Source organism: Perna viridis, chromosome 15 (assembly GCF_037379345.1).
Source record: "Perna viridis isolate PV_CMFRI_1.1 ecotype Kerala chromosome 15, ASM3737934v1, whole genome shotgun sequence".
NCBI classification, from domain to species: domain Eukaryota; kingdom Metazoa; phylum Mollusca; class Bivalvia; order Mytilida; family Mytilidae; genus Perna; species Perna viridis.
In genome coordinates, this window is record NC_142459.1 from 20,410,704 (window position 1) to 20,425,008 (window position 14,305).

The 14,305-nt window shown below is 34.5% G+C and overlaps 1 protein-coding gene across 1 annotated transcript; it reads left to right on the plus strand.

Annotated features, from left to right (window-relative positions):
• Positions 1-2,099: 2,099 nt before the first annotated feature.
• Positions 2,100-14,305, plus strand: LOC148597402 (uncharacterized). The gene is made up of 11 exons (XM_088564125.1): positions 2,100-2,207; positions 4,163-4,207; positions 5,127-5,206; positions 6,688-6,759; positions 7,001-7,220; positions 8,701-8,792; positions 9,473-9,550; positions 11,015-11,279; positions 11,848-11,994; positions 12,629-12,786; positions 14,102-14,305. Exons 1-11 carry the CDS (start codon positions 2,186-2,188, stop codon positions 14,285-14,287), a joined length of 1,365 nt encoding a protein of 454 aa, XP_088420251.1. The 5' UTR covers positions 2,100-2,185; the 3' UTR covers positions 14,288-14,305.

Genomic DNA, 14,305 nt, shown 5'->3' on the forward strand with positions numbered 1-14,305 from the left:
AGTTAAATTCCTGGGATCAAATTAATCCCACATGAAATTATCCAATAAAAGGATGCCAACCCCATGCACCCTCCCCTGGATCTGCCACTGTAAGCTATACTTACTACACAGAAAAAAGGTTACATTGCAGCTCCGAAAATCCGTCATTTGAAGCTCTCGACATCTTCATTAAAAGGGTCAGATCGAGAGAAATAAAGGGCAAATCTCGATTGAGCTTTCCTCCCAGCGAACGTTCGGGTCAATTTGACAAAATAGTCCAGCTCTCTGCGTCAAAATTTAAATAGTTAATATCATAATTATAATCATTGAAATCTAGCAGTTCTACACATATTAAATAGCCTTAATATCGTTACACGCCCATGCCGTACGTAAAGTAAACATCACATGTTTACATTGACATGGAGTATGATCGGCGGTAGTCCGAATTTCCTCTGACCCTGCAACCCTCCTCTTTTTTATTTGGATATTGATATGTCGGATTGGGGTCAGAACGATGAGGTTGTTACCTTTGGAACGGAAGGCACAGAAACGATTTTTAAAACCGGAATCTAACAGAATATTTCAAAATTCCGCTGCCCGCTACCTTTCCGTTCCAAAAGTAACAAGCTCCGCCTACTCTCTATTACGGTTCAAAATGTCAACAAAACAGGGTCTCTCGTGGAAAATTATCGAAACTTCAATAATAAATGTAATTTTCATAGCAACTTTGGTATCAGCATACAGGAAAATGATTCTGGAATCGAACTAGGTAGGTGTGATATGCACAATTTCAACTTGAAAGTCGTTACAAGCGGTTGAAGGGCGATACTCCGCTGTACCGCTAAAGCTAAAACTTTTTGTATGGCACATCGTTCTGACCCCAACCCGAAATATCAATATCCAAATAAAAAAGAGGAGGGCCTGAGGAAATTCGGACTAGATCGGCGGCGGAGCGATATAGTACGCGTGCACCCCTACTCAACAACCAAAATATACCTCCAATTTCAGAATATTTTTGTCGCCAAAAAATTCACAGAAGCATTTTTTGTATTTTTCGGCTACTTTTTATACCTCGTTGAGGCAAAAATCAAGTTTTTGAGTATTTTGATACTACGAACTTCTTCTTTTTTCAAAACGAAGTAAACTTACATATGTATGTATCATCATGTATCCCAATGTCCCAGCTTTACAATGGTACCAATACTGTTGCAGTAACACTTAGGCATTTGGGGTAAAATGAATGAAATATATCCCTACCCCACCGCAAAATTGCTTAAATTGACTTATTTTTCAATGTCAAAACCCCTAGGGTATTCATTCGTCAGTAAACAACGGGTTTTTGGTATTTTCTGTTTAGTATTATCACAATTTGTACTTCAAGGGTTCTTCTTGTAAATTTTGCGGATTTTCGTAATCAGAATTTATCCAAAAATGCAAAAAATGAGTCTTTTGTGGTTTATTTATGTAGAAAATAAAATTATCTATCGAATGATACCAAATTTGGGACGTTCCAGTTGAGCCATAACGTGAAGAGTAGAATTTATCTGACTTTTACGGAAAATTCGAAAATCCCATTTTAAATCAAAAATATAGGCTTAATATACTGAAAAAGAATCCGAGAATATTCTTTGGCAACAAATTGATTCGGTATTGGAAGGTATAATTGTATCTAAATATCACCATGAAGTTGATGAGTGGGGGGGGGGGGGGGTATTTTGATAGTTATATTTTGAAATGTCTACCTTGGTTACGTAATTTGGTTGCCGACGATCTCTAAATCAAGTAAGTAGACTTCCTTGACAAAAATGGGGTTCTAACCCCCGGAACCCCCTCGATCCGTCTCTGTTTCTATTTTTATATATGTATTCTGTTGAAACTAATGCTGAACGAAGGTACATGTATAACAAAAAAACAAACAAACAATATTTAACTTATCATCATTGGATTGTACAGTTGTTGGGGGTGGGGGGTGGGGGGGGGGGGGGTTAATTAACGTCGGAGAAAATCCAGCTTCTGTTACAGCAATAGAGTCTGGACTGAAGTAGTAAGAAAACATCCTTTCAGAGATTCATACATTGCACTATTCTCTCTTCGCAAACATGATAAATGTTTAAATAGACAATGTTTACAGTCGCCAATCGCCACACGACCGTTATGGAATATTATATACAGTGCCATGGTTATCTCTCTCTGAAGTCAGGTCACAATGTCGCTGTCTATCGTTAAATGTAAGTTAAATTTTCTGTATTTGTCTTTTCACTTCTGTACAGTTAAATCAGAACCTGCAAACGTCCATCGCTATAAATATTCATTTAGGTATTTTGTTTGGAGCATGATTTGAAAGTTTCATTGCACCAAGTATTGATATTTTTGATATGATTATCTTAGAGGTCATGAAGTATGTAACACGAGACATAAATTTTAGTTCGTGATTAGCATTAAAATGAATAGAGAGTTGTCAATACTATTACTAAGACCAAGATCGGGACAGGGTTTCTTAAAAAAAAATCTCTAATGTTTTCCTCAAATCCTTCCATAACTCAAATATCACTTGAAATTGAAAAAAAAAATGAGGATTTCTTTTATCAGACCCAGGCAAGTGCTACAAGAAACTTGATCAAACACTTATTACACGCTTTCTTGACCTAAGAGAAAAATCACGTGGTGAAAATAAACTTAATTATTGTTTTGAGTTGAGTTATTGCTACATCTTCCATATTGCATTTTGAGCTACAATGTACATGTATTATAATTTCCCACAAATATGGATGTGCATGTAGTTTGGTACGAACGCCATACTTCACATGTATGCATAACTGGTTGGTTTTCAATTTAAGTTGGTTAATACCATACACTGAAATTCCATATAAATATATACGAAAATTCCATATAAATACCATACACTGAAATTCCATATAAATACCATACACTGAAATTCCATATAAATATATACGAAAATTCCATATAAATACATTGTACCATATACTGATATTGCATATAGTGCAACAATATTTGTTTTCATCTATATCAACATCCTTCTATTAATTTGCCTCACGTATGAAATTTAACTGGTTACCAAGAATTGTACGGTTAGAACCTCTCGGTGTTTGATTTCGCTTCCTATTTCGATAATTTTGGTTTCGAGTACTTCTTGTATACAATGAATTTTGTATTTATATCTTGCTATAGGCTAAAAACCACTAATTCCACTTTCCATAGGCTTCTATGCTAATTTCACAATATTCAATGGCTTCTCTGGACTTTACCTTAACTTTAACCTGCAGAGGACTATATATCAGCATGATTCTACATATGTCAGCTCACAATCCTCAGAATGGCATGTGGGGTTAGCAGACTTGCAGTGCAGTACTGGTCATCGGAAGTGAAGGGTCTATAAATAGCATGGGAAATCCCAGTGTTTTCACAAGATAGGGGTATATTTAAAAATCATTATGGAGATTAGGCTTCACATCACAAGAAGCAAAATGCACCTATAAAATGTACAAAAATGTTTTTCCTTTCAGAAACTGTTTAAATTTTTTAAATAAGATGAGAACTTTTTTCACAGCACTATGAGGAACAGGGGTAATTTCTGCGTAGGACTATTTGTGCGTACGTTCCAAATGCTCATTGGTTGAATTGGTGGTCTGTAACCTAAATACATTCATGTATTTGATTATAATGCTGCTAATGCGAAGTTACTTCTTGAAACATGTGTACAGCATATTAAAACTGACAATACATATGACTGGTATTTTTGAATTCACAAACTGTCCGAATTAAACATGATTAATTTTATTTACATCCATTTGTGTAAAGATCACGACATCTGATAGTTTCGACTGTCCAACTTTTAACCGGATATTCTGTTTCTTCCCTCTATCCAGACCTACGTGGGTCTAGAAGTAAACAATGATAACTTCAAAAGAGCAATTAATGTAGTAAGAGGACCGAAATCATCAATTCGAAACTCTCGGGCGTTATTTAAATCAGGCGTCGTTTGACAATTGGATAACGCCGAGTAAAATCATTCACTTTTTCCCGCCTTCTCAAGATTCTTGCATTTTTTAGTGGGTTGGCTATAGCGTCTAGAGTGAATTTCGAACGTTCGGAGCATGATAGAATCCATTTAATTTCCTAAGCAATATTGTAGCTTAAAATGTCTCAATTTTCTTGTTTTCAGTACTGTCTGTATTATGCTGTATATCACACCGATTTGTTCTAGTTGGTGAGTGCTGACTTAACTTTGTATACGTAGAAGATACAAAAATACAAGATACAAAATCTTACATAGCAAGAAGTTTATTATCGTTTTTTTCTCAGTCGAAACCATTCATCGCTATTTTATTGGTTACAAAGTGTAATACGGTTACTGTTATTTTTAAGGAGGTAGACCAAGAGTAAGGGACACAACTCATAGAAATATTTGAACGTTTGTATTCAGCATTTTTCATCACTTTCGTGTAAGCATTAAAGTAACTTGGAATGATTTCATTCTGTTTCAAATGGAAGCTTGGTAGGCTTTGGTGAAATTAAATATTATTAAATATAATGCAAACATATCACTGATTTCAATAGTTATGTCCCATACGATTTCAAGTGTTATGTCCCATACCCCACGTCTACCTCCTTGAATAAAATAGAGAAAACGTATTCTTGGTCCACACTGATACATTTGAATGTAAAAACATGTTAACGTTCTTAAAACACAATGGGATCGACACACCTATCAGTAAAATCGATGCCAAAAGCGAGTTTTAGCTTTTTGTTCTTTTGGGTTTTGTTACGTAGTCACAGTAATTTTATACTAAGTTTTCAAACTTCAATTGAATACAAATGTAATAATGAACTAAGAAAAAGTACATGGTGCAGTGTCTTCGGCAGTCACACTCAACCAGATAACGACAAGAATATAACAAACTCTTCAACGTGTTATAACATACATGTATTTCCAAACAGGAAAGTTGGTTAGTTATTCAACATCAAGAATATAAGTAAATTTTGTACTTTTTAACTAGGAGGGGACCAGAGGGACCGAAAGAGGGGCTCCTGTTCGCTAGAATAAAAAAAAACCACCCTCTGAAAACAAAACAAACAAACAAACAAATTACCTTTTCTTATGTTAGAATCCTTGTTGATATTTGTAGAATCTGTGACCTGTTTAAGCTGCAACCGTATTGTACAACCAAGCGACTGTTCTCAACTAACAGAATGTGGTTCACATGAGGTATTCTGTTAAGTCACAAAATATAACGTTTTCTTACTTTAAAATAGGGATGCTTACCATATTTCTATTTTTAAATCGCCGTCCAGAAAATATGATTCATAATTGGAAAGCCTACATATTTTTTCTATTTTTGGTATTTTGTTTAAATGTTAAAGTAAACAAGTAACAATGTGGCTTTCCATATAACCCTTGTTCTAAGGACATAAAAGAAATACATGCATAGATTGTGTTGTGGAATTCAAAAGTAAGGGCGATAACTCTGAAAATAACTGAATTACAACAGATGGATTTTGACGTGAACTATTTCCTAAGAACAGACAGGTTGGAATGAATAATTATTATTATTATTATTAATGCAACTTAATAACAACAAAGTAATAATAATAAATAAATATTTTTTTTTGTGTATCACATTTCATAGAATTTGCATGATTATTTAATTTATGCTAATTAACATATGAGATTTTCTTATGTCATTATGGGTACATGTAAGATAAAGCACACGACGTTCATGGGCCCACATTAATACGTGTTACAGTGTGTCTTAACTACATGTACACTGAAATAGCATTTAAAGGTTACTTTTTTTTGAAAAAGAGAAAAATAATCCAACATCAAAATTAAACGTAATGTATAACGTTCAGTACCCTTAGAAAATGTACAATTTCGAAAAACCAAACGTCATTTAGATAACAACGTGATGAGAGATACTTGTACAAAAGTGAGATGATTAATTTTGTCAAAAACTAACCAAATTTATTTCTATTTTATATAGACCTAAAAATGAAAGAAAGGAAGAATTTCAAAGACAAATGAACGGTCTTAGTTTGTCATTTTGTTCTTGCACTTTTGTGAAAAAAGACTATATAGAGTTATCCTTCTTGATTCGGTTTGATCTGATTGATTTAACTGGGATATGCGTGCATAGTTACTCAAGAACACAGATTTTAATACAAGAAGATCTATCATTTTATGAAATTATATATATGTGTAGACCGAAAAAACATCGTTTGTTTGGTGGGTTTTTTCTTCACCATGAATCACAGTAAATATCGTTCTATTTAAGGAATGACTGTTATAGATTTTACATAACAGGTTATTCTCAAGTGTGCACCACGGGCATTGATATTATTACAAATATAACATTTAATTTTGGAACAAAACTTTAATGAGTAGATCACTAAATAGAATTGTAGGTGACGTGACAGTTATATAACAAAATTTGGACTAAGAGATGATGGACTAGACTTTTTATCCAATCAGAATGCGTGTTACATTGTATTTCTGAAAAAAGTATGATAAGAAATATACTGGACAAAACCGTGATATCTCACTATTACCATTGATCCTGCTTGATTGCTCTGTAGATTTAAATAGACTACATGTAGGTTACAACAACTCTTAATTTTGAATGGTGCATGCAGATTGGCCTTAACCACGGATTACTTTAAAGAAATGGTATTGTTACTCCTTTTTTTTAGCAATGCTATATGAAACGTTACGTCACACAATCAGGAACGACGTGGTATGATGTTGGATGTTTAGATGTCTCGGTATGTAAGTGTATAGACAAGTGTTGTGTTAATATAAAGAAATTTAAGTTAGTTTAAATATGACTGTGTATAAGTTGGGACAAGCGTTGGATACATTTGTAATCCTAAAAGTTGTTTGTCATTAACATGGTTCGTAGAGGAATTGAGAAAAAGGTACTGAAAATAACTATAGAGAAATCTAATCCTTTAATTAAAATGTTACATGTATGATGTTTTCTTCATAAAACTTATTTTTGTCTAGAAATGTGCAGCATTTTCTGGACCATTACCGGGTGCAAACCAGATGACGCTTCCGCCTTCTATAATTGGCAGGCGCGACATCGTTAATATTACTTCATATAAGAGATTCACGCATCCGCCGTCAGTTATAGGACGACGAGAGGATTCGGGTGATACAGTCACCTGTGAACACTGCTGTAATAATAAAATATGTAATAAAGGAGGATTCTGTGGTGCCAAACGTAAGTGGCTATTAGTTTTATTGTAGTAAGATGCATCGGTACAGAAGTTATTTACAAATGTATGTGCTCTTACGATCTATGGTCAGTCATCTATAGTCTTTTCTTGTAACATCCACATCATCTGTTATTTGCTTGTACCAAAAACCCGCATACAATATGAGGCAGGTGTAACTTGTAACTGGACAAAGTTGTAAGTTAGAGAGTAAGTTATACAATAGGTATGTTATTCTTGTATCTCTGGGACGACTATCTTTGGGCCGAATTGTCCAATGGTTTTGCACAATCGGAGCTACACTTGAGTTCAAAGGGAAATGCTGAGTAGCTCCGATTTAAATGCCCCAAGTCCGTTACTGCAATACGTTTTTCACCCATATTAAGACAATAATAGTGTCTTGACTTCACCATGTTCACGTAAAAGAAATAAATGAATGCGGCGAAGAAATGGGGTAATGTGAAATCAAGACATTATTATTGTGTTTATAGTCTGCAATGTTTAAACAATATTTTCATGGACGCGGAATGTTATTCCTCATACGAATTCTATAATGTGTTCCCTGTGTGGTGCCTCCCATATGGGCGGAATAATATAGATGACGCAGACAGGTGTGAATTTGTTAATCCATTCGCGATCGATTACATGGAGTGCGACAGGTTGTGCTAATTATTTACCAATAACAGTCTTATGTTTATTTCTAGTCAATATACTGTTATTGTCTTTATACTGCAATCAAGTTTAGTTCTTATATGACGTCTTTATTACATTTATTTACCGCTAGTTACCCCCTGCAGTGACGCTAAGATAAACAAGTGGTTCATGCACGGGTAGGAAAGTAGGCGAAGCCAAAGTGTTATACAAAATGTGTACTGTCACTGACCATATATCATCAATAAATTATACTGGCAACGCATTTTTGGTTTATTGTTCAAATAGAACGATTGCAGTATAAGAATAATTTACATGTAGATACATCCCACAATATCCTATTTTTATTTTAGTCTTTGAATTTTTGGTCTTCCATTTGTTCCGTTTCTGGACGTTCATTGTCAAAATGCTTCAACATCCGAGAATAATATTTGATTACATCATAAGTGTAATATATGTCCGAGTATGTCGGGTAACTTCATTGCCGGCTTTTGATCTCCGTGTACGATTAAGGAAGTCGTTCTCCATGTATTAAGCAAAGACCAACATGTGCAAAAAAACATTACAAAACATACTACTATTACATTGTCCATTCTGCATTGTACTTCCACATTACAATAATTGAAAAAAAAAACAACAAATAGATCATCTTATCCTTTTAAAAACTCAATGTACCCGCAAATTCAAAGGTCAGGGGGTCCATGAACAACTAGTTGCAAAAGTCAGTATGCATGCTATGCTGAAAAACTGAAGCGGAGCATACCTATAATATACAGCTCGACATGACGCACAAACGGTTGTTTGGTTGAAATAAAAAAGATTAATTTCTTTTGATAGCGTTAGACAACCCTGGCCCTGTATGTTATAGTTGTAAAGATGCACTGGATAAAGACGGCTGTGATCAAATAGAACAATGTGGTGCAAATGAGGTACGACCAACATATTTTGACCCAAGAAAATTGTAGATGAAATGTACGAATATTCAAATAGGAGTTTTTTCACCAGAGTAAGACACTCCATGGAATGGAACTTGTACTTAATGTCGGTGGCGAGTTCGTTTTCTATAAAAAAATGCATAATATTCTCAGAGTTGGATGGATTTCTTGACGACCTTAAGGAGCTAGACCTAGGGTAAGGGACATAACTCTTGAAATCAGTGATAATTTATGTTTGTATCATATTCAATTTCACCAAAGCATATCAAGCTCCAATTTGAAACAGAATGAAATCAGTCCAAGTTACTTTGATGTTTACACGAGATTGATGTAAAATGCTGAATACAAACTTTCCAATGATTTGTAAGAGTTGTGTTCCTTACCCCAGGTCTACCACCTTAATAGCCTTATATATACATGTACATGTCAACCCCGTGGACCAACAATGGAATTACAAAATATAGCTATTGGGAGAGATTTCGCATGGCATTATTTTCAATGGAGAAAGAATACAAAATTACAAAAAATAGCTACATAAATGTATCATTATTCTCTCTGCACAATTTGAATCTTATATTACGTAAAAGTCTCAATTTTTTAAAGTCTTATGGCTTATTTTTTCGGCATTATTTGTATATGATAATCCATTGCATCGTAGTTTTGTATTGTTGCAGAATTGCTTTATCAAACAAGAACTCAACAAAGTTTCTCAGGAATTCAGATGGAAACATGGCTGTATGAGCACCAATGTGGTAAGGCACACTGTATTCTCATACACGTCCATATAATAGCCAGCGAGATAACGAATCACTCTAAGAGTTTGCGGATTTTTTAAAAAATTATTCTACACACACCTGAAAATCAAGCTTCACAGACGTTCGCTACCTCTCTAACTAACCATAGTTGCAGATAAGTCTGTCGAAATTCTCGGTTATTACACTCCTAGAGACGTTCAGGTTTCTCGCACGCACAATACCCAAACGCACGATAAACGAACGCTTCTATCGTGCGTTTAAACGAACGCTCGTATCGTGCGTTTAAACGAACGCTCCCAGCGTGCATTTAAACGAACGCTTCTATCGTGCGTTTATCGTGCGTTTAAACGAACGCAAAACGATGTGTAAACGCACGATAAACGATGCACGAACGCTAATATGGGAAACGTGAACGTCTCAAGGAGTGTATCTGCGTCAAACGTCGCATCGAAGCATTCCGTTTTTCCAACTTTGCTAGATTCATGCAATACGTAAGAGGGCTTCCTGTAAATTTTAAACGTTGAACTGTTTGACCCTTGCTGGAAAATACTTTCTCCCATTCTAACCCGATGACTGAAACTGCACGCGACTTTTAAACCACAGGACGGTATTCAAATTTCTGTGGGAGTTTTCCCGCCATTTTACATTTTCAAGGCTGAAGGATAATAGACACTTTCGTGGAAAGTTGATGAGCATGCTCAATACACACTTCTGCGATGTAGGGCTTGGGTAGAACAAAGGAATTTTCCTCGCGGAAGTGTACATTGAGCATGCTCAACGCATGCTCATCGACTATCCCACAGTTAGCACAAAAGGGTCTATTGGATTCGTCCATGAACTCTATCGAAGACTTCATATTGATTTAAATTATTTTTCAACTCTCTAGGGTATAATATCTGGTTGAAAATCTTATATATAAAAATCTAGAGTGAAAAAAGACCACACATTACCAAAGGAGAGTCTATTCATAAATTCATATTACGTTCGTTAGATAATCGTTATGAAATATTTGTCAATGTTTTTTTTTCGATAAGTTGATAAGGTTTGAAATTACATTTAACGACTACAATATATCAGTTTGAATTGGATTGAAGTCTGGGCAAAACCTTGTTAGGCTGAGTGGTGAAACATGGGCCCGCAATACCGAAGTCGTTTATACATAAAACGATAACCAGGTTACAGTACACTTTGAATCTCCGCCAATCTCATCTCGTACCACCCGCCCCCTTAAAAATAATAATAAAAAAAATAAAAACATAAAACAAAAATGAAAAAAAAACCAAAAAAAAAAAAAACCAAACAAAAAACCAAACAAACAAACAAAAAAAAACCCAAAAAATAAAAAAACAAAGCAATTATAAATTGTTAAAATTTCAAAGTTAATTACGAAGTCATTGATTCATAATCATTTTTTGTGAAGTTTTTTTTGTTCATTGCCATATAATCATACATTGTCTCTAGTGCACCGCTATTCGTGGAAGGCGATCTGTTGACAAAAACATGGAAACCGACGTCTACTTCTCCGACACCAACTCTACTTCCGGTATCAAGGTTTGTGATGATTGTTGCACTGACGACCTCTGTAATAATAACTGCAGTAATTATGTAGACTGGAACGCCCCAGTGACCTCCCCTCCTTCCGGAAATACAACGAAAGTTACTTCTGGTGGAAATTCAATAGTTACCATGACAACTACAACCACGGAATTACCAACATCAACCCTGGGTAAGGTCGTTAGCGAAATATTTTCTTCCATCTAAATAAGCCAATAAACATTATGTTATTAAAGAAGGAAGTTGGCTAGATATTTAATTGGTGTTAATCATTATTATTGTTGCATAAAGAATCAACATTTATAACTTTCATTAATAATTTCCGCAATTGTGCATCCGGGCAGTATAATTGTTACAATGACTGCCCTAATAAACAGTATTAGGGTATTTTTACGTTACAGCGATGACGCTTCGGGACGGGGCGAAATTCGAGTCTTTGCCGAGTAAACATACAGGTCATATTTTCAACAAAACTTATTGTATTTTCACGTATTAAAAATGTGATAAAAGTGTTTTTAAATTAAGATAGATATTGTTAAAAAATAGTTTGTTCCTATTGTATTCCGTCTAATTGTTTTCATGTTAAGACCGAAAGAATGGAGATTCCTCCGTTATCAAGTGATTGCAGAATAAAATATATCGCCATAATTAACGTACTGTACGGTTTCGGCTTAAAAAAATAATGACACGTAAAGATGTGTAACCATATAACAAACAGTTGGTTTTATTCTTTCTTTAAGATCCGTTTATTACGGTTAGTTGTGATTTTGAAAATGGACTATGTAACTGGCACCAAGACAAAATAGATGATGGAGACTGGCGAATTCACGAAGGATCCACTGCAACTATGAATACAGGCCCTATGGTGGACCATACGTTAAAAAATGGTGCGTATTACACTAGCAAATGGAATTGTTTGAGGCATACTGGTAACTCTGTAGGTAACTGCATGGTCTCGTGATATTAAATCGGACGAGATTTATCACCGTATACCCACTTTACGATTGATATATGGGATTATGATGTCTGTTCATCATTTTTTTCGTTACAATTTTCTCTCTTGCTACATATCACAACTACTAATTTCGACAGAAGCTTTTATATATTAGTATGCGATATCGTGGAATACGAATTCAGAATGAAGCAACATTGATTTTCTATTTGACGACTTTGTTTATCATAAGTGAGATTTGCTACTAATTTTAGTACGAAAATAAAACAAATATATGATTTTATCATTTAGTCGAGGTATTAAGCTCCAGATTGAAAAATTACGAAAATGTCATAAATTGGTAATAGTTTGGAATTAAAAAAAAAGAAAAAAAGAAAAAAAAAACGTGTCACAAAACGAAATAACTGTTGTCAGATGGTTACAAAAGGAGAACTAAAAGAACAAGTTACTATAGAAGCTATTTAATCCAAAAACTTCAATACTATACAATACCTTCCATTAATTTTCGAAGTTGACCAAAATCCCTTTTTTAAAGTTTTGAAAATCAAATTTGAACTTTTTGTTTTCAGCTGAAGGACATTATCTTTATCTAGAGGCTTCAGATCTTTATTACCAAAACTTTGTAAGACTTGTATCCAATCATTTAGTTTTGCCTGATAACACGTGTCTGTTTTTCTGGTACCACATGCACGGCAATTATATAGGAGCATTAAATATTATCATAAAAGTAAGTCTTAACAGAATTACATTTTAAGGAGATAGACCTAGGGTAAGGAACACAACTCTTACAAATCATTAGAACGTTTTTATTCACCATTTTACATCATTCTCATATAAGCATCAAAGTAACATGGACTGATTTCATGCTGATTCAAAGGAAAGCTTGAAAGGCTTTAGTGAAATTGAATATGATACAAACATATTACTGATTTCAAAAGTAATGTTCCTTATCCTAGTTCTACCTCCTTAATTTATCATTACGAACACAACATGGACCACTCCCTCGCGTATTTATTCTTATATCCGGTCGTCATATATTTGCAATTTTTCAGAATTTTATAATGTCTTGTATTCAAGATTAAGGTTGCATTTACAAAAAAAATGTACATGTAACTACCTTAATTATTATATATATTGTTAGCATAACATTACGTCACATTTGATCGACATTTTGAAGAAAGACAGTCGGTATCGTGATAGAATTATCAACTTAATTACCCTGTCAGTAACATTGCACAGTGCCAAGTAATTATTGTTTAGAATTATCCAGAATTGTTAAAAAAATGTCAGGCCATGCATGTTCAAGAGATACATGTATACTATATAGTGTTAATAAATATGACTTTAGAATTTCTTATGAAGCACGGAGCTCTTAAATTTGTGATGGGCGATGTCTCGATCAATGGGAATATGCGAGAGTTCCTAGAACACCACTTAACGCTTGTTCAACATCTTCCGATTTACGTACGTCATATCTTACGGAATGATTTTAAGCACTTCATGTTTCAGACGTAACTAACGCTCCATCCACACAACCTTGGACTGTCGTTAGCTACCTTGAATTTGAACTGTTTTAAAATGCTGTATCCTAAAATTATCAAGATATGCACTAACTAGAATGTAACAACTTATCTTTCTCGTGTGATATTTGAATATAACCATAAGTCGATCTTATCTAGAATACAAACAATAAGTTCATAATCTATAAATCGTTCTTTAAATGTCTTCGGGACGATCCAGTTTTGTTCCAACATCTCTTCGGAAGTGTCATACATGTACATGTGTATATTGTCAATATATATGTAACAACATCAGGCATCAATTTCACGAAAAGTCGTTAGTGTAAAATTGATCTAAGTTATGACGTAACAATGCTATTTTCTGTTATGACGTCATTACCTACGATCAACTTTACTTACGACCTTTTGTGATGCCTGATGTTGTAATGTTGACAATAACCACATGTATGACACCTCCGAAGAGATGGAACAAATTTGTACTGTGTGTTTTGCATGAATTCCTTTATTCTATATGAATTATAGGATAAAAATGGCAATGAACAGAAGATGTGGAGCGAGGAAGGTAACCATGGCGACAGATGGCAGGTGGCTAAGATCCCATTGAACAAGGTTCCTGCCGGTCAACTTATTATTGAAGGTTTTAGGGGAGCTGACATATACGGTGATATATCAGTTGACGATATAAAACTTGTGCCTGGGTGTTCATAATAAATACTGTATGTGTTA

Bases quoted from the DNA above. Each gene is read 5' to 3' on its own strand.
- LOC148597402 (XM_088564125.1), top strand. From the start codon at position 2,186: ATGTCGCTGTCTATCGTTAAAT. The intron at 9,551-11,014 runs GTAAGGCACACT...CATTGTCTCTAG, and splicing joins GCTGTATGAGCACCAATGTG to TGCACCGCTATTCGTGGAAG. The intron at 11,995-12,628 runs GTGCGTATTACA...TTTTGTTTTCAG, and splicing joins GGACCATACGTTAAAAAATG to CTGAAGGACATTATCTTTAT.